The sequence below is a fragment of the Myiozetetes cayanensis genome, unplaced genomic scaffold (assembly GCF_022539395.1).
Source record: "Myiozetetes cayanensis isolate MyiCay16 unplaced genomic scaffold, myiCay2020 scf21, whole genome shotgun sequence".
Lineage (NCBI taxonomy): Eukaryota > Metazoa > Chordata > Aves > Passeriformes > Tyrannidae > Myiozetetes > Myiozetetes cayanensis.
Window position 1 is genome coordinate 10568783 of NW_026087423.1, and position 21166 is coordinate 10589948.

Below are 21166 nucleotides of genomic sequence, written 5' to 3' on the forward strand. Positions count from 1 at the left end.
CCACTATTCCTCAACTATTCCAGGAAACAGATCCGTTCTTCAGTTGGGTTGCAGGTAAAAACAACTCTCAGGGTTATTCTTGCATGTAATGTGAAAAAATCAAACCTTTAGTTTATTAAGATGACAGTCTTATCAGAGTTAAGTCTGCAGGGCTGTATTTACCTTTGTGCTCGCCCTGGGAGGGAGCTTCTGGCTTCACTTTCCAAGTCACTGAGCACAGTTTCAGCTGCATCAGTGGGAGTGGGGGGTGGCTCTGGCAAGACAAGTCACACCAGCAATTAGCAACTCCTGTAATGGAGGTCTCCATTTGAAAGGCTGCTCTAACGGTGTCACAAAGCTGTAAATATCATGGAAGAGCTCAGGTCTGAAGCTTTAACTCTTATCAGACTTAAACGGTTTATTATGAAAAAAATGAATAAGTGTGGGCCTTGAGACAGCTTCAATTTTCCAGTAGGTTACTGATTATTCAGGATTATGCAGCCAGGCATTGAAATCCTTCTTATGAAGCAGTTGCCTAATGTTCATGTAGCATAGGATTTCCTTTGTGTGTAAGACTGTGGTGTTTAATTGGAATCAAGGCTAGAGAGCTACACAGAGACTCTCATTCAAAACCTGTACAGTTTAATAGAGGATAATTCCCTTTCTACAGAGGATGTTGTTAAAAGGAAATCTTAGAAGAAATTCTATAGCAAGGACATGAATATTACAAAATTCTAAAGAATTGTCCAAAAAAAGCCTGTGGACTGATTATCATTGTCTAATATTTCCTATATATTATGTCAGTATATATGGTGGGAAAATCATCCTGGTCCTCTGTATTCCTTAATGGAATGAGTGACTGTTCACAAAGCTTCATGAGCTTCAATTGCCCTTCTGGTACATCAGAGTGATGGTGCTGAGCTGAAATTCACTGAAATGGAGATTTCCTAAGAGACACTGGAAAAATCTCTTCGCTCACGGAAGTGCTTTCATAAATATTTAAACATTTATGTAACCTTTGAATATTTTAGCAACATTTACATTAGTATAACAGAAATGGGTAAATGGGTTTACACACCAAAATGCAAGATGCTGGACCTGATGAATACAAGCAGGACATCTACCATTATCATACCTCCTCATTCTGTTCAGTATTAAAATCACACAGACTTCTACCTAGAAAATGGACTGATGCCTCACCATTTTTCAGTGTCCATAAACCTGACAGGTTTGCTGCATTAAAAACTTCCCGTTTTGTCCTTCTGAACTGTCCTTCAGGGACTGGGCTGATATCTCCGGGGGTGCAAACCACTGGGAGAATAAACAAGCTTAGACTGGGCCAGACTCTCAGAGGCAGCAGCACTCATTTATTTTTAGGTCTTACAGTTGTCGTTCTTTCCACTCCTGTGTGCAACAGATACGAACCAGAACAGGCAGTGTTTCGAGTTCCCCATCTTTTGAAAGACAGCCTTAGCTTATATTTGACGTGACATTTGTCTTTTTTTTTTAAACTATCTGCCTCCACCAGTAATTGAAAGAAGATTTCTCAGGAATCTGTGGTGGAATTTAACCCAGCAAACCCAATATTCTGTAGAAGTGCCAACAGCCCCTTTATGGCTGCAGAGCCCAAGGTACATCCTTTGTGGTGACCTCAAGCAGCATTTGCTCCCTTCTTGCAGTTCTGCAAAACAGAGGTCATGGTGGGATCAAGACCTTAACCTGAAATGAGTAAATAGAGGAAGATCCAGAGGTTCTGCATTTGGCTGGGAACAGTACCAGGAATATCCTTAGTATTCACTTCAGCCGACCTGTTGATTGCCAGGTGCAGAGGTACATCCATTCCCCAGATCACAAAGTCACCCAGTACCATGGGTAGTGATTCAGGAGTGACTCTCTCTTGATTTCCAGGCAGTATTTTTCTCTGTCAGCTCAATAAAATGTGATTTGTTGCAGAGAGAATCTATCCAAGTCGTCTGGAAAGGCAGTGGCCTTTGTTCCAAGAGGGCACGAAAATATGATGCCAGAAAAAAAGAAAGACAAAGAAGAAAACCTCTGGGGAATTGTGCTTAGCCCTGTCTTTTGCTGTCTGCTCCTTTATTTTAATCTGGAGAAAGAAGTTAGAAAAATAGAAAAAAGGGCAAAAGTAGCTGAATGCAGCTTAATAATGAAAGAAACTGCTGAAATAGCATCAGAGAGCTCTTTAAAATGCAAAACTTCTTGCTGATCTGCTACACAGAAAAGAAAAAACCCCAATCACTTAAAGGTGGTGGCTAAGCAGGCTTTCCCTTCATCATCACTCACTTCTTCTGATGCCAAAGATAAAAAGCACTTTCAGAGGGATGATGTTTTCATAGGAAAAGCATAAATGCCACAGGAGATGAGAGACAGATCACTGTTCCCAGAGTCACCAGCTTCTATTAGAAACTCTCTTGGACTAGAGTGGGCAGGACCCAGACATGAGAGCTGGTCCTTGACCTTCCAGTAGCATTGGCAAAAGCCTGAAAATAGTTAAAATATGTAGAGTACTACAGGAACACAGTGCAGTGGGAGCTTTGCTTCTCCTTCACTCTCTGTGCTACTTCTTTATCAGAAGTACAGGAGCAGAAGGAAGAGCATGTGTAAGGACATCAGCAATGCTTGTTCTTGCTGAAAAGAGTGATGCTTTTCCCCATGCAGCTCCTAAAGACCTGCCCACTGTTGCTGGTCCATGTGCAGTAATAAATATTAACCTGTAGCAATTGTAAAGGCTGTGTGGTGGCTGCAGCAGCCACCTCCTTGGGATGCTGGATGTATTTGTTTAGCCATTTGTTTGTTGCATACCCGTGAAGGCACAGAGCAGCTTTACAAATACAGATGGAGATTGGATCTCAGCCCAGAACCATTTAGGAATTGCAGTTTTGCTACTATTGTTACTGTGGGTTTTTTTTCCCTGACAGTTGGATTTGTTCAGTTACTGACAACATTGAGTTTTAGACAATATAAAATCATACATCCAGACCAGACCTGATCAGTCTGAAGCCGAGCATGTTGTCAGGAATCTTTTATCAGCACGTGCATGTGGTTTACAATGTGCACAAATAGGCAAGTTGTACTATACAGAAAGTTCATTTGTTTTCTCTTTGGGTTGAACTCCACAGAAAGGGATGGGATAGAACCAGTTTCTGGACAGTAGTGGCTACTGCTCCAAGCAGAGTTCAATTAGATCTTCTTGACAATCCTCCCAAAATCTTCTGCTCAAAGGAAGATAAGGCTGAAGAACCAAGAGCTTTATCTGAAGCTGCTTTGTTGAATGTTTCAGACATGGGGTCTTCTCCCCCAGGCACACTCACCACTTCCCATTGGGCTCTAGAAGTTGTTCTGTGCTCCAAGTGCAGCTGCAATTCTCTGACTGTGACTGACCATGGCTCCCTGGGTTGTGGTGTTTACACCGGGGGAGGAATTGGACAGAAAGAATGGAATTGAGTTTCCTGAGGTTACAGAGGAAGACAGAAATTCAGGTCTGTATCAACCAGGGCTTTCTTGTACCTTGAACTTCACTAGAGATGTTCTGCCATAGGTGACACTCACTGTGGTATATTATTTATATGTGATTCCTTCTGACTTCAGCCATCTAGGGATTAGGTGTCTGGTCTAAGAGACTTTGGAGAGTCTTCGTGTCTGGTGGAGAGACATGGGCAGCTTCACTGAGAGAGAGAGTAATCCTGCCAGCATAACCCTCTCAGGGAATGCATCACAGAAATGCTTGTGTTTGTGTGCTCTGAAGTTTGCTTTTGCAATCTCACCATCAAATATTTTACCAGAATACGAGCAGTGCCTAAAACGGGATGTGTATGTCAAACTGGGAGCAGTTTAGCTCCTGCATCTGTGGTCCCAGGGGACATCCATCTGTCTGATTAGCCTGGGGACACAGGCATTTCCAGCTGATAATCTTCATTTGAATAAAATGGTATTGGGAATGGGAGCGGGGATAAAAGGGAGCAGATGATAATATAAATGTACGTTCAGGTGGGGAAATGCATTGCCACCATTAACAATACTAATTATGGGTGATGAAATAGAATTCTGACAGGACGGGAGCAAGAGCAGGAGTTGAGATCTGCTGGGTTTACTGTTAATTTCTGCAGACATACCAGCTCATTTAGTAGTGTAACAGCTCCCATTGCTCGCCACTTAATGTATGATTAATGTGCCACAGGATTTCCCCAGACATTTATGACACCTTTAGGAATAGAAATGACAATGACTTTATCACATGGAGTCACTTCATACTATCTGCATCCCTCTTAATGATTTATATATTCAGGAGTGATTTTATCACTGGTACTCAGTAACGTAATAAATGAGAAAACTCAATGGTCTGTAAATTACAACATTGATTAAAGAAGTGATTACTGGTATAACTCTTACATGACTATGATAATGCTTGCTGATATTTCGGGACAGCATTTACATATTAATGATAAATCTACTGTAGTGTTCAGAAATACTTTACAGCTTTAATCAAAATGTAAACATTTATAAACAGATAATGTTTATTGCAGAGGAAATGAGTGGATTTCTGTTTCCCTTCAGTGGCTGAAATCTACTGCGGAGCCAGCTTTGTCCTGGGGACTGAAAGCAACGTCACCCCCTGATGAAGGTCATCATCAGGGTGGAGCTTTGGTTCACTGCTTGCCTCTGTGGAGACCTCTTTGGGTTTGTTGGGTTCCTCTTGACCAGGCTGTGAAGGATCCCTGCTCATTAAAAATTCCCCAGCACTGCGACGGGCTCGTGGCTCGCTGCTCGCAAACGGAAAATCAACCGCCAGCTTCAGAAATAGTACCCAGTCTTTAGGCATCTCCAGCATAATTATGCCTCCTGAGCCAGTGAAGGATTTTGTGTTCAGCTGCTCCCATTGTAAAAGGCCATCACTAACATGCATAAAGAGAAGGGAGCCTTTTCTGTTTGTTTTTGGTTTTGAGCTGCCGGGGTTACACTTTGAGCTTGTTTTGTTGCAGTGATTACCTTTTCTTCTTCCTCCCTCTCTTCCCCCTCCCTTAGGTTTCTGACAGATGTGACTACGTTTTTGTCAATGGCAAAGAAATGAAAGGCAAGGTGAATGCACTTGTGAACTTCACCTACCAGTATCTGAGTGCTCCTCTGCAGATCACGGTCTGGGTTCCGCGCCTGCCCCTTCAGATCGACATTTCGGACACAGAACTGAGCCAGATCAAAGGCTGGAGAGTCCCAGTTGTTTCCAACAAAAGGTGGGTTTGAGTTTGCTAAATTTCTTGGCTGGTTTGTAAAATGAATGCACCTGCACCCAAAATGCAGCATCCTTCCCTGAGGAGCAGCAGCCCTGGAATCCCCAGCTTTGCACTGGACATCTGCAGGTACAAATAAGGCTTTTAAAATTTGTGGGAGTTTGGGTTCTGTGCATGTGTCTGTCTTGGGCAGCAGTGTGGAGCTCTGGTAAGGTCCACTTACAGAGCTGTTGTTTGGACCTGCCAGCTTAGAGGAAAAGGTGGCATAATCCATTTGTGTGGTCCTTCATCATGGGAGGTAGCCGAGAACCACCAGCAGCCCAAAAAACTCCAGAAGGGAGGGCTGTTGTTTAAGTGGGTACTCTCTCCATTAGCACTGTCATGTTAGTTCTCACTAATGTTCTGGAAATCATTTCCTTATGCTTTCTTTTCTTACAACACAAGGCCCACGAGGGACAGCGATGATGAGGATGAGGACGAGCGGAAGGGCAGGGGCTGCACCCTGCAGTACCAGCACGCCATGGTCAGGGTCCTCACCCAGTTTGTGGCTGAGGATTCCAGCCCCTGGGGCCAGCTGAGCTACCTGCTGGGCTCGGACTGGCACTTTGACATCACAGACCTGGTGGTGGATTTTATGAAACTGGAGGATCCTCACATTGCCAAGCTGCAGGAGGGCAGGATCTTGATTGGAAGGGAAGTGGGAATGACGACGATGCAGGTACTGTGCTCTGGGTGGTGATTCTTGATGATTCTGTGACTGCCACGTTCTGCCATTCCCACAGGGAACCTCCATGTGGTGTATCTAAAAGTGCAGCCTGGTTAATAACCCTGAAAGGCACAAGTGGCCAGCACCATATCCCAGTTCTGCCCCAGCTGAATCCTTACTAAAGCCAATGCATTAAGAGTGAACACAGCTAATCTAGGCTGTAGATATGAGATGAAACAGGTGGAGAAGCCAGTGTGTGCATGAACTGGCTATCCTTAGTTCCCTAAAGACAGCAGCATGGCCCTTCTCTAAAGGGAGGGATATCCTACTACCTTAATGTACCATCAGAAACAGAAAAATAGGCAAACAAGAATTTCCAAGCCAAGAAGTAAAGGACAGATCCTAGGTGTTACTGACCTCCCTTTGAAGTAGTCGGGAAGTCTGATGGGCTCATCCCTATGGGGACACAGAATAACAGGGCAAGGAAGTTTTAAATCAGCTCTCCTGGTGAAATGGTGCAAATGAGACAAGTGGGATAGGATGGCTGTCAGTACTGGATGCCATGTGCTCAGCCAGAACCTCTCCACTGATGGTTTTCCAACCCTGCTAATGAAATCAGGCTGCCTTTTCGGTGTGCTCTGCCATTCTTTCCTGTGCATGAAGCTCTGGAGACCAGAAGGGATGATGACCCTGAAATAACCTTAAGAAAGGTTATTTTAATCGATCGACATTTTCCTAAGCTGATTCTTTTGTGTTTCTCCAAAGGTTTTGTCTCCTCTGTCTGACTCCATCCTGGCAGAGAAGACTGTGACTGTGCTGGATGACAAAGTGACCATAACAGACCTTGGAGTGCAGCTGGTGTCTGGGCTCTCACTCTTCCTCCAGCCGAGTGCAGCCAGCAGTCGGGCTATCGTGGCTACAACTCTTGCCCAGGAGTTGCTTCACACTCCAAAGCAGGTAGTGCACGCTCTGTATTTACTGTTGCTGCCTCTTGGGATGGGGCAGTGTTTTGCCAATGTAAATATAATATATGTAATGCGTAACAAGTTTAGAAGTTAGGCTTTAAAATGTAGGTGTGGTCCGTGCCCATGTTAATTGCTTTCCTCTAGAGGTATTCTGGGATTGTCTTCCTATTTCTTCCCTTCAAATGTGGACTCCACCTGCAGTAAAAGTTCTAACTGCACTGAGTGTTTATATTTTTAATGCCCTTTCTTTAAATAATGCTGCACAGGCAGTCTCTGGACAGTGATCCTGGTTTGCTGTGTGACCGTGCCCTTGTTTTCTGTGCCTGAGAGCAGACAGTTCTGTGTGTCGCAGTTTAATATTTTGAAGAGCTGTAAAATAGAGGCAGAAGATGGCCAGATAAATTTCTTTTCCCTCCTGGAGTCATGACAGAGTGCCAGGCTCCTTACTCATTTTTGGTATGGATTTTGGGGGGGGTTCATCCTCCAGTTCATGTGCTGATCTTACTTAATTTAGCCAGCAAATTCCCATCTCTGTAGAGGGGTCTTTCAAACAGCGTGTTTCAGGTCAAAACCCCTGTGGAAAAGAATATTGGAGAGCACCACCAAATCAAGTCAAACAGTCACTCTGACACAGATAAAATCCAAAGGTCAGTAGCAGTGGAACAAGCTCTTTTTCAGACAGTTGATTTGAAGGTTGGGACTGGGGACCATGCAATTAAGTCTGTCCACAGCTACTCCTCCTGCAGAAACTTACTTTTCATCTCACATAGATAGGGAGACATCTCAAGTCAAGTTTTATGGCCCATTTTCATGATAATTGCTACCTAATTTTCTGGAACATAAAAATAATTTAGTTTGTTTTATAACTTAGTGACAGGAAAATGTCCAAACTAGAAGGACATGGTGCCCATCTGTTCCATTTACTGCATCCTGTAAACATAACAATCTGATGTAATTAACCCACTTATACCCTTTTTCAGGGCTTAGAAAACCACGTCTGACACATTGTCTTCAGACAAAGACTGTAAGAACAAAAACTGAAGCCTTCCTAACCCCAATCCTGTTCCGTAGGACACAGCACCATTAGTCCTGCAGTAGCATTGGAAGAATCATGGCTTTGATTGCAGATAAAAGAGCTTGTGAATCTGGAAAGACTGCCCAGATATTTTATCAGCTTCTCAGATGCAGAGATGATCTGTCCTGAGTGTGCAAAGATATTTATCAACATCAGGTTATGGCATATTGAGCAGGGGCATTTCAGTAGTGCACGTCATGACTTCTCCTGTTGTTCATGGCATGGCAGTTTGATGTGACATGTCATTATGTATCACTTCAGCTGGCAAGTGGTATCATGCTCACTGAAGAAACCAGCTCTAGAACAGGAGGCACCTTTTTCTCAGTTACAGAAGTTGAAAATCTCTTGTTTCTTCTCCAGACTCCATCTGGAAAACAAGCCCAAAACCTAGACTCTTTTAGAAGGCAGTGGAAAGCCTTCTCTACAGCAGGATCTGAAATGCTCAAGGAAATCTGGTTGTTAGTAGTGGTCCCAAATTAGTCAGGTTTTCCCACTCCTGTGCTCGGTGCCTTCTGTCGCAGTTTCCTGCACACAGAGCAGCGTGTTCTTGTGGATTCCCACTTCAGTCTCTGCCTCCCCTCCCAGCCCCTCCAGTCTGGAGCCTGCCCACCCCCAGTGCCTCTGCCTGCCTTCCCACCACCTCCTCCTCACCCAGAGAAAGAGAAGTGTCCTGCCTTTTTCCCTATGAAAAGGCTTTGCTGGGAGCATCACTCCTCACTTTGGGAATTTGTGAGGGTTAGTCCCAGCTGAAGTCCTGACTCTGGTTCTGATGGGTCACTGAGGGTCCTGAGCACAATCCCTGGTTACTGGGACACTTTGTGCCTTTGTCCTGGAGGCCTGAATTAATTCCACATGCTGCATAATCCACTTTCTACCTAATTGTAAGCCACTCATTTGTTCTCAAGCCTAAACCTTACTCAGCCTATAGACAGGGCTTGCCCAAGGAAGGGCTGCTGAAGAGACTTTGCATCTGCATCACCCAAAAAATAAGACAGGAATAGATTTCACATTAGGAAATACCTTAAAGGAAATAGCACAGGAGTCACAGACATCTTTTCCTTTATTTGCAGTTTGAATGAAGGATATAACATTTAAGTCACTTTCCCTTAGAAAAATTAATGCAAATGTAGGAATGCTTGTGGCTAAATTTTGCAAGAAGTGACTCATGATTTGGAGTGTATCAGCTGAGATCCTTTTGGAGCTGGAATTCTGAAGGCAAATGCTGAGTGTTTTGTGAAAAATCAAGCCCTTTTGAAAGGGTTTTTTCCAAGGAGAAAGCCCAGAACTAATCATATACTTGAATGTTGTGAGGACTTCATTAGTTAAGCGTGTCTTTTCCTCTCAAACAAGTTTATAAAAAGGCCCAAATAACATGCAAACCTTACTGATGCAACTGAAAAAAAAAACAACAGTTGAGACAGCCGAAGGTTTGATTTTTCTCAGGACTGACTGTGTATGTCTCAGTGCTGATGTCACAGCCAATGTGTTTTTAGTCAACTGTTTTCCTTTAGCTCCACTTTAGCACCTCCAACAGCCGAGCTCCAGCCCAGCCCTTGGGGAATTGGTGCTGTGGCAGGCTCAGTATTGTCCCCAGCACAGTCAGCACCAGAGTGCAGTGCCAGGCACAAAGCATCACACACGTCGTGCTGCTACGGATCTTTCAGTATCCTGGGAGGGAATTCAGAGTTTGGGCTGGGGCTTTCTTTCAGTGGCTATAATGACTAGATTAGTTCCTTGATTATAATGGCCATAATGTGTCTGTGTAAGTAGCACAAAGCAGCCAAAACACAAGTCCTGAAATGTTGGCAGTTTCTCCAAATACTCAGCAATCTAAAGAAGATAAGCTCGATGCCTTAAATTAGATATCTTTATCTATAGCTGGGCAACTAATTATCTGCTGTGACAAGGTGACCTTGAAAGATTCTGAGTTCATTTTTTTTTTTTTTTTAATCAGTGGGGAGCTCATCAGCACTGAAAAGTGGATCAGTGATTTAGGTGCCTAAAAATAGACACAGGTTGACCAACTTTTAAATATCAAAGATGAAGTATCTTCTAAATATTTGGAAACTGTAGCTGTGAGTAATCTATTTTTAGTGGCCATCTGCTCAGGTAGGAAAGCTGTTCCATTTGGCTTGCTGGTGGTTGTTAAAATCAGCACTGTCACCATAAAGGCTTCTCGAAAATGTAAATAGAAGAAAACCTACAGTCTTTAAGTGTTTTCTGATCTAAGTGAGCTTCAAGAACTCTCCAATCTCAGCTGGCTCTGCAGGGAAACCCACAGTCACATCCAGTTTTTTCGTCGCTGTAGGGTATTGAGTGGGGTCTGATGAACTGAAATGGGTCAGGGAGGAAATAAAAAAACCCCTTTAATGATCAGCTGTGTGTATTAGTGCATCTCTCGGTGCTACTGAAAAAAATGCAGACATTTTCTTCAGGGGAAAAAAGAACAATGTGAGTGCTTTCTAAGGGCCACGTTCTTCTGTTTCACGTGTGGTGCCTGTTGACATCAGTGACACGACCCGACCCTGAGGATGTGGATGTCTGGCCTCACTCTGATGGGACACGAGGGTGCTGAGCACCACCTGGGTCAGGGTGACAAGCTGGAGTTGTTCCCATGTCCCTGCCTTTTGGATTGTCTGGTTGAGCTCATGTCCTTCATGCAAACCAGTTCTGAGAATTCACTGACACCTCACAGATATGAGGAGTATTTTTATAGGGTGGATTCATTACCCCATCCTGGCAGTATAAGTTGCACTTAAATTGTATTTATATCTTCTTTAAACTGACAGAGCAATGTAATGGCTCACAAGAATGACAAAGGAATTAAGCAGTATGGGAAAGGAGAAAGGATGTATTGTTAGATAAGAATCTGAATTCTCTTGCAAATACAAGCAAATTCCCACTGGAAAGGAATGTCACATTAGCAGATTGGACAAAAAGGAGAGAAAGAAATACACAGTGGGGGAATGCATGGTTTGAATTAAGATCTGAGTCTTGGCTGCCTTTCATTTCCACATCATAACCATCAAGCCCAATTTTTACTACACAAGCCACAGGCTTAAAAATAAATGCACATGTAATACTTTGATATCTCATGTGATAAAACTGCTAGGGAAATCCATTTTAGCATTCCAGTCCCCAGACAGAACAATCAGAGCTGGTCTGATACAAGCTGCTAAGAATTGTATCCCCTTGCCTTTATTTGAGGGAGGGATGTATTTGTTTTCTGCAGAGCCATCCATTTCTTTCCTTTGGTGTCCTGCCTCTCTCCAGGACTATTGCAGCTGACCCCAGCAATTGAGGGCTTATCCACAAATACTTTTATTCGTGCTGTAGTGAATAAAGACCATTAAAAGGCCTCTTTATTCTGAGCATGGAATCAAATCAAATATACTGATCAATCTTCACATCTGTGTTTCTAAGCAGCAGGATTGTCTAAAATGGAACCAGTCCTACAAACTTTAGTCCCCCATTTCTTGCTTGAAGCACAAGGCAGCGTGCCCTGGTGTGGAAGTGTTGGGGGACGCTGTAATCACTGGCAGTGATGCTACAGATGGGCTCAGTGGAACATCCTGAGATAAGCAGACTTTCAGATGCACTGTGGTGCTTCAGAGGGAAAAATAATCATCACTGTGGCTCCCAGATTTTCAGAGGCAACTCATGCAAGTCCCAGCATGGAGGAACTCATTAGATCTCCGGTTGATGGGCTTTCTGCTGAGCTTCCAAACCAGCTCTGCTCCCTGCATTCAGGTTGCCTTTTGGTGTGTGAACCTCCCTGTTTTATCTAGGTGGAACAGACATAGCCAGCAAAAAACAGTGTGTGTGGTGACTCATGGCAGGCTTTGGAGTATTTCAGGCCAGGGAGTACAAATTTCCTCTGGGAATGTTGGTTTCCATCAGGGCCGTGTTACTTTTGTATCCTCGTAATTTTCCCCTTTGTTTTACCCACCTAAACGTTACAAGTGGATAACAAGGGAGATAAAACTATGAACAAAAAGCAAAATGCGAGTTTATCCAAGAAGATTTATCCAGTGGCATCTTTGGACTGACAAGCCACAATGTGATTCAAGGCCAGAAAAGGTGGTGGAACTGGCACCAGATCAGGAGCTGGCCAAAACTTGCTGAAGTTACACCTGGAATGGGGGAAGGGAGCAACAAAGACACAAGGAAAAACGTAGACAAAATCAAGTTCAATATTAGTTCAAAATATGTCTTGATAAAGGAAGTTTTTTATGTGTTTAATGAAAGATTATGAACAGTGGCTGTGGGAAGCAGTCTCTTCATCCCCCTTGGACTGGATTTTGCTGTCACTAACACGATCTAATGTACTTTATCTGACTCACTTCTCATCATCACAGTCACCATACAGACCATCCTGTTCTCCAGGAAACGCTGGCACTGCTGTGTCTTTGTGGCTCATTTGTTCTGGGAGTGCAGCTGAGCACGTGTGTGTGTGTGCATGTGTGAAGAGAAGAGACTGGAAAAGTGAGGGAAAGAAAGACCAGAGAGCAAGATAATCCCTCAAACTCTTTGTTTATGCTTGATAATTAAAGAACACAAGCATTTATCACCTCAGTGTTGAGGGCATCAGACTAGGGGCAGCAACTTTGCAGGTGAGAAGGCTCCAATCCATCTTCATCTGCTGATAGTAACTGGAGGACCTTGTCAGAGATTTGGAGGGGATTTATTGACGTGGTACACAGGATTTGCAGAAACGGCTCCTTGAAGGACATGGTACTAAGTCATTTATTTTTTCTTTCTTTTTTTTTTTTTTTTTTTCCTTTTTAGCTTTTCAGAATTTATAATCGTTTGGGAAATTCACTTCCTTCCCCTGCCTTTGCCTTTCCTTTAATATTGTCAATGAGAGGAGGTGATCCCTTGCCAAATAGAATATTTGGGCTGATACAATATATTTTGGCAGGATTTTAAATTCTCTCCCTCTTTCTCTCATTTGTTTTCTTTCCTTTTTAATTAATGCTGTCCGTAGCATGAGCATGGCAATGTTGTGTTGTGAAAAAAATGCTGCTTCCTGTGAAGAAAGGCTCTCTTGGAAATAAAAAACGTCAGTGCTGCTTGAAAATAATGGCTAAGCCATCGCACACCTCTGTTATCTACAGTAAATCACATGTGTGCCTGCAGATTTCAGCTGACTGCCACTTCATTTTTCTCTGTCTCCGCTTCATAAAACTGGGAATGCAGAATGGTAGAGAAATAGCGTAAAGAATGGAAGTTGTTTTGAAGTTGCTTGCAGCTTTGTCAGAGTCTGGCAGTTTGGGCTGCCTTTTTCCGTGCTGGCTCCTCCTGCACACGAAAGGTACCTGAGGGCTGATAAAACAGAAAGGCATCAAGATAAGACAACTGAACAGGGATGAAGGCAGGAAGGAAGAATAAATGGTTTCTCATATGTGTTCCTCTCCAGTGTCTGAGCAGAGACCCCCAGGCCCCTCAAAGGTGCTGTTGTAGCACCAAGCAAACCTTCTTGCAGAGCTGGGGCTCTGGGTGTGCTGGGTTTGGCTGCCAGGGAATGCACAGAGGATTTGGTGGTGCAAAGGTGGAACTGGGGATGTCCCCAGTGGATCTGGGAAGGAGGCACAGGTCTCAGAATTTCCAGCCTTAGCTGGACAAAATTCTGCACTTACTTTCTCATTCTGCTCTCCAAAAGAGAGCGGCACTGGCAGGCAGTGCCAGGTCTGTTGTGATGATGTGCTTGACATGATGTTTTTCCCTTCCTTAGGTTGATGAAAAGTATCATCTTCCACACCTCCCCAGTGGTACACGAGGCTGACCTCTTGTTTTAAGGAGAAGGAAGGCAACAGGATGTTGAATTGCCAGAGGAGATGAATCTTTTCCTCCGTACACATACCCATTAAAAAAAAAAAAAACCATCCTTTACTTTCCTATGACCGGGTTTGCTCTGCTATAGATTTCTATGATGTAGATTTGAGCTGTGCCCTGCAGCTTTGTGTTTCTGTCTGTTCAGCCATTTCAGGGTTGTTTGTCTAATGAAAGATCAGCTGGTTTCACTTCCTTACACAGTTCAGCTCTCCTGGTTCCTGAGTTGCCCTGGCTCCCTTTCAGCTGTTTTTGAAGTACATTTGAATCACCAGGAACTTTGCCTTCTTTCCTGTTGTGCCACAACTTATTTTTCGTCTTTCAGTCCCTCAAGAACTTACTGATAGTGCTTTGGAAATCAAATATTCAGTATGGTCCAATCTTCTGCACAGCTAAATACCCCTTGCTGTTTTCATTGAAAAGCTTTAAATTTAACTGGAAGGGCAGCAATTCCCTTTGTTTATAACCATAGCGTAACAAATTGTAGCCAATTGAAATCCATATTAAGCTGTAAATTCCTATTATGAGTGGACATTAAGAGGGTGGCAATATTTTTTCCCCAGTGGTGATTTTCAGCCCGGTTGTTCTGACGTACCCAAGTGTAAAGTTATTAGGGCCGTTTGTGGTTTAAGCGTGGGGGAAGAAAAGAACTTCACGTTTGTGGGAAGTGGCACTGGGGCAATCTGCCTGCCTGTCTGCTGGCTGAGCAGGCGAGACATGGAACAAATGAAAAATTAAAGACGTTTCCTGCGAAGAAAGCTGCTGAGACGTGGAGAAGTAAATATCTGTATCATCTGGATGGGATTTCAGATGGCTTGAGAGCTGACCTCTGGCTTTGTGTTTGTTTCTAATGATGACTTCTAACAGTGCTACCTGCAGAGAACAAAGACAGTCCAATTAAATCCAGGCCATTTGTGTTTTTATTGTATAGATCATGCCAGAATCCCCCTCCTCTTCTTCTTGACACAAAAATGCAGTGGACTTTTTAATTATCTCATGTTTTACTTAAAACAAACCTTTCTCCAGCAAAATGGCAATTGTTCTCTGAGTCTTTCTCTTTCAGGTGAATCTTCTGCTCCAACTATTTCTGAGATACTCTTGTAGCTCCTTATTCCTGCTAAGATATTTGTGCCCTGGTTAATTTGACAGCTCCCCATTACACCTATGCATGGGGAACATGAGGAAAATGAGTGTTCTGTCAAGTGCCTCTAGTTATTTTTCTGGTTTGCCTCTTTCAGCTTTTGTATGACGAGAATTACTTCCTCGATAAATCATGTAAAACTGTAGCTTGTTAATGGGCACTTTGGTATCACGGACATCTCATATCAATTATTTTATGTGTTCTTTTGCAAAACGTTTGCAGGAAGGATAACACTGGAACCTTCAGTGAAAAATGTGGCCCATTTACTGCCCCATCAGCTGGAGCTTGGTTTGCTTTAAACGCAGTCCAGAGCCACTGTTTTCCATTTCCTCCAGCTGCCATTCCGAGCTGAGAGATTGACAAGCTGCAGCGGGCTGAGCTGTTTTATTTAAGACCCTGCCTTTAACCGTACCCCTCTCTTTTCAGGAAGCTGTAGTGAGCACCTGGATCCAGTTCAGTGACAGCTCTGTTACTCCCCTGGACATTTATGACCCCAAGGACTTCTCCCTCTCTGCCGTGTCGCTGGATGAAAGCGTCGTCTCCATCCACCACGACGCCGCCTTAAGATGGCCGGTCGTGGCAGCGGAAGGCGAAGGCCAGGGCACCTTGATCAAGGTGGACATGATGATCTCCGAGGCCTGCCAGAAGTCCAAGAGGAAGAGCGTCCTGGCCGTGGGGAGCGGCAGCATCAAGGTGAAGTTCGGCCAGAACGACGCGGACTCCGACGCGGGCGGGGACTACGACTCCGACGAGATCGAAAACCACGCGAGCGACCGGCGGCACAAGGCGTCGGAGCAGGAGCGCTACGGCCACGACGGGCGGTACTACGGCAGCTCCTCGGCCGAGAGGGAGGAGGGCTCGGTCAGGAAAGCCAGCACCACTGCAAAGTCCATCCTAAAGAACAAGGTCCTCAGAAACAACCGGCTGGACGGCGGCAAACTGTCGGACGACAGCCAGCTGCAGAACATTCCTATAGACTTCACCAACTTCCCCGCCCAGGTGGACCTCCCCAAGGGCAGTGTGGGCGTGGAGGACGGCGACCTGGTGCAGACACCCCGGGGCCTCAGTGACCTGGAGATCGGGATGTACGCGCTGCTGGGGGTCTTCTGCCTGGCAATACTAGTCTTCCTAATAAACTGTGCAACATTTGCACTCAAGTACCGCCACAAGCAGGTCCTGGTGGAAGGACAGACCACCATGGCCCATTCCCACGACTGGGTGTGGCTGGGGAACGAGGCGGAGCTGCTGGAGAACGCGGCAGACGCGTCGCCCCAGCAGGACGAGCACACGACCATCATCGACCGGGGCTCGGGCAGCGAGGAGAGCAACCAGCTCCTCAACGGCAGCGCTCAGAAGAACATCCAGGGCCAGGTGCACAGGTGTGCAGACTCGGGGGGCAAGCCGGGGAAGGAACAGAAACCTGAAGGTTTACATTCGCCGACGTCCAAACGGAAGCGGGTGAAATTCACCACGTTCACAACCATCCCGCCCGACGATGGCTGCCCCACTGTCAACTCAATCCTCAGTAGCAATGACGATGACATTAAGTGGGTGTGCCAGGACATGGACCTGGGGGACTCCAAAGAGATACGAAACTACATGGAGAAATTCAAAGACAAAGTGTAGCTCCTTGCTGGGTTTGGGTTTGTTTTTTTTTTTGGCGGGGGGGTTTAACCACACCTTGATGCCTTCAGTTCTACAGTATATATTGGGACAGGAGAGGGGGAGGGGAAGGGATCACCAGGAGAAACAATGAGGCAGTTTTTTTATAATCAGGGAAAGAAATTTGCCAAACTGTCCATGGTTTGTTTTTGGTTTGTTTGTTGTGGTTTTTTTCACTTTGTCTTGTTTTTTTTTTTTTTCCTGTGGTTATTTTGCTACTCATGGATTTAGGAAGTGGGATATAAATAGCAGAAAGGAACAAGGAAATGGTGTGACCAATATGATGAACTGGGCAAGATGAGGGTGTGAAAATTCATTTTATGGGTCATACAAATAATAATGATAGTCATGTTTCAAAGTACCAAAAAAAATATCTGCAAAAAGAAACAAGAGGATATAAGAGCATGAAAAGAATAAGCAAGAGACAAACAATAACTTGTTCTATTTCCAGTAAAACATCACAATTATGGGATACAACCCACAAGGAGACTCTTTAGATTGTTGCTTGAGCCGTTTCTTTTTATTCCTTCATTTGAAGTGAAGATGTGTCTGGCATTACACGTGAAGGAGGAAGAAATTACCTGGTATTTTTACTTTTACCTTTTGTTTGTCTTGTAAATTGAAACAGAATATTTTTCCCTCTTGTATTTTTCTTTTAAATCTCTTGAAAACAGGAAAATTTAAAATTCTTTAAGTTCACAGTGGGCCAAGAGCATCCAAGTTAGCTACGAATAGTCTCCTGTCATTTAAAGAATTCAAGGGATAAGTATTGACTAATAATTTCCATGTGGTGTCTCTTCTGAAAGCCTAAGCCCCCATTTCACCCTTAGCTAGAAAGATGTTCTGCTTGGAAGAAGTCCTCGTTTTCCTTTCAGGTTTGGATTGTTTCTTTAGTTGCTCATTTTAAATTTCCACAACCAAAGTTCCTGCATTTTCACCAGGGGAAGAAGGTGCTGTTTTATTTTAGCTTTTAGAAGTACCAAGGATGGGAGCGCCCCACTGGTGCATTTTAAATGTACCTGGAACTGAGACCATCACAGGCCAAGTATGTACAGCCTGGATTTTGGTGTTTTGGTTTTTTTTTTTGCCAAGTTCATGAATCCATAAGTTTGTGCTGTAATTTTCTGTTTATTCTAATGCCACCAGCTCTCATCAAGCTCTGAAAGCCAGAAGAAGAGTGGACAGAAAGACACTGATTACCCCCAAACTTTTGTTTCCTTGTACTGGGAGAGCTGGCCTCTGGACAGACTGTTGGGAGGGAGGGAGGGGAATATTGCTGAAGCAAGATCAAGAAATACCTGGAGCTATTTTATAGATTTTTTTGTTTTGTTTTGTTTTCTTTTTGCCATTGGACTGAAAGTTTTAGACTAGATTGTAAAGCTGATGTTTTGAATAAACAAATACCGACCCAGTAAAAAATCAGAAGCAAATACAAAACAGAGTTTTAATTTGTGGTGTCAACTGGCAGAACTGTGTTGACTCAGTGCCAGTTCCCACTAATGGAGGACACAGATCAAAATGTATACAATGAGGAAACCACAGTCATCCAAAACCTCTCCTAACTAAAAGGAAGATGGTATACCCAGCCTTTGGAAAGCAGTATTATGTCTTGACTGTTAGCCAGAAGCACTTGCATTGTCCTGTCTTTACCATGTATTTCGTTGGTTTGGGTTTTTTTTTAATTACTAAACTCAGTAGTTTGTTTTTTGTTTTTTGTTTTTTTTTTTACTTGGACAAAATCAATCCTGCCACCCAGTAACATAGATGGACGTTTTAACAAGATATGCCTAGTATGCATTGTAGACTGAAAGAATGTAATATTTATTTATACATGTTATATGAATTGTAATTAAAATGCTTTACATGGCTTGACAAATTAACCTCTCTTTTCTGAGGGGAGGGGGCTCCTGCTGTCATTTCTGTGTTCCAGCACTGCACCCACTGCCCAACACAGACATGATTTAAGCTGCTTTCTGAAGAGAGAATAGAGACGTATGAAAGTTTTTTTTCACTGCCCTGACCCTTCCTCTGTGAACTGCTTCCCCTTCCCACCCAACATGTGGTGATGATGATGGATGGCAGGAGAAGACAGCAGTCAGGCACAGTTCAGGGCAGTGTCACTATTCATCTTGTTCATCCTCGTGCCCACCATCGGCACGAGCAGCTCCAGCGCCCGGGCTTGTGATGTGTGCGACGTTCCTGCAGCCCCGTCATAATTAATTATGTGGCTTCTCTGATTGATACGGTGGGTTCAGATGGAAGCAGGTTTCACTGAATCACAGCTGACACGTACAAAGCACCCTCCATCCCAGAGGACCCCCAGCTACTTCACAGGCTGAGCAGAGCGATGCATCAGCCACACCTCAGGGATCAGTCTGTCTTCCCGGGGAAGCACAGGTGCCTCGGAGGTGAAAAAGGCATTTACAGCACAGAGCTGCAAAATGCAACAGCAGAGGAGCAAGAAATGCAGTATTCAAGCAAAAAATAATGCACTGTGGTGGCACAGAACGTGATTGCTCGGAGTGCATTTTTAGGAGGGCTGTGCATGTGTGTGGTCAGCCCTGGTTCACAGCATGTGCAAGGGATGGGACCTTCAGGAACCCTGTGCTGGTGGTTGGACAGGAGCCTGGTGTCAGAGTTGTGTGGTCTTTGCAGAGGAGGACAGGCTGTATTTGAAGAGACAACTGAGGGAGGTAAAAAAAAGGGAAAAGCTCGGCCTTGCCTTCGCATTTAATTTTTCTGAAGCTGCAGGACATGGTGCTTCAAGGCAGAGACTGAAATTTTTCAATTTGTCTTCCACTCACCAAAAAATTCTGTCAAAGCCCAATTCCGAGCGAGCCACCATAAATGATCATCTCAGCAGGGAGGAAACCACCGGGGTGTGAAATATCATTTTATTTGAGAAATTCGCATTGGGTCAAATGCCAGGATTTACATTTCTGAAGCTTTGCTGTTACAAAGGCACTGGGATGGGGCACAGAGAGCTGCCTGAGCATCCCTCCTGTCACTGTGCCTCACTTGCCAGGTGAGGGAATCTGTGAGTGCCAGGGGTGCATGGCTGCAAAGATAACGTGCTGCAAGGTACGTTTTTTTCTGTCAGGGAGCCAAGATGGAAATTCATTAATAATAATTTGCTCTTGGAGGAGAGCCTTTCATCTGAGAAGCTCAGTGACTCCCAGTTGTAAAGGATAAAAATGTGAGCAGGCTGAAGTGGCCCTGTCTCCTCCAAAGAGACAGTTCTGGGTGAACATGGTCATCTTCTCCAGGCTGGGAGCAGAGCTGGACCCGTTTGCTGGAGGGGGGTGATTGGTGAAATCACCTGGAGCAGCCAGCTGGGGAAGGGAGGGCATTTAGGTTCTGGCAGAATAAGGCCAGGGATTGGTGAAAGCCTTGTTGTGTGTGATGAGAGGCAGCTGTGGGAGGGCAGAGTGGTGATTGCAGGAGGAGAGAGCAGGTGAAGGTGAGAGAAGTGACGTTCTCCTGTTGCTGTGAGGCCTCTGGCTGCTGGTACAGAATGGACTGCGGTGAAAAAGTGAGTTTGGCTTTTTGTTGTGGTTTTTTTTAATACTGGGTTCCATTTGGAGGGAAGGGGGAAAATCCTGTTGTTTGTTTAAGTTGGGAATCAGCAGGAGAAACTGTGTTGATCATGCAAGAGGAAGCCACTGCTAAGGGAGTAAGATGCAGTTCACTGGTCCACGAGCATGGGAACACCCGACAGTACAAAATCTACATGGCACAACCTGCATCAGATGCTGGATCCTGAATCTTCCTGATGTGGCTTAACTGCTGGGAAGTCCATATTCCTTCAGCCAGTGAGCATGCTGACGTGCCCTCGGCTTCTAGAAATACTTTGACATTGATTAAATTTGAGAGGTGACCTGAAAAAGGCTCTTGCTTTTGGAAAGCAAGGGAGGCAGTTAATTCATGGTGCTACACCCGGCTTGCTGGGCTGGAAATAGGACAGTGACTCCCAGTGCTTGCACATACATTTCTCCTTTCCTTGCCAAGCTCCCCAGACAAGTAGCCATGGCAGCAAGAGGGTTGCTTTGTTTTGAAAGACTTCTGAGCTGGATTCCAGTGCTTAAAAACAAGCTGTCAGCAAAGATGCAGCAGCAGACAGAGATAATGATGCAAATTACCAAATAACTCTCCCTCTTGATTGCTTATTCTGGACAAACTCAGACCCATTCTTTTTATGCTTATGTTGGGGAGGCTTTAAAACTCTTTGTGTGAAGCAGCAGTCAAAGCCAGCCCTGAGCATCTTGGAGACAGCCTGTCTGGTGTTCAGCTGGGCCGTGCCAGGTTGCAAAGACGCCCTGTAGAACAAGGTGTCTGCAATTAGTAATCATCTGTACATCCCCTGGGCTGCTGCAGGGGCTGCCCTGTGCACTCTCAGGCACACTGCAGCCAATCATGCAGATTTCTGGAGGTGCAGTGGCGTGTCTAGAGATAGCTGGTAACTTTTTTCCCCCTCTTTACTTCTCCCTGGAGCCTGGATCTGAAGATTTTTGGGAAGCTGGTTTCCAGCAATATGGCCATTTAGGGTGGTGGGTGCAGGAGGCA

General features: G+C 44.6%; 1 protein-coding gene across 1 annotated transcript in view; it reads left to right on the top strand.

The window, feature by feature from the left end:
* TMEM132C (transmembrane protein 132C) overlaps positions 1-18479 on the top strand; it is a 193379-nt gene extending 174900 nt beyond the window's left edge. The window contains exons 6-9 of the mRNA XM_050318745.1: positions 5020-5225; positions 5667-5940; positions 6694-6885; positions 15368-18479. Of these exons, the coding sequence (XP_050174702.1) occupies positions 5020-5225; positions 5667-5940; positions 6694-6885; positions 15368-16567 (1872 nt within the window). The 3' untranslated portion in view covers positions 16568-18479. The remainder of the gene's footprint in view (positions 1-5019; positions 5226-5666; positions 5941-6693; positions 6886-15367) is intronic.
* Positions 18480-21166: the final 2687 nt, after the last annotated feature.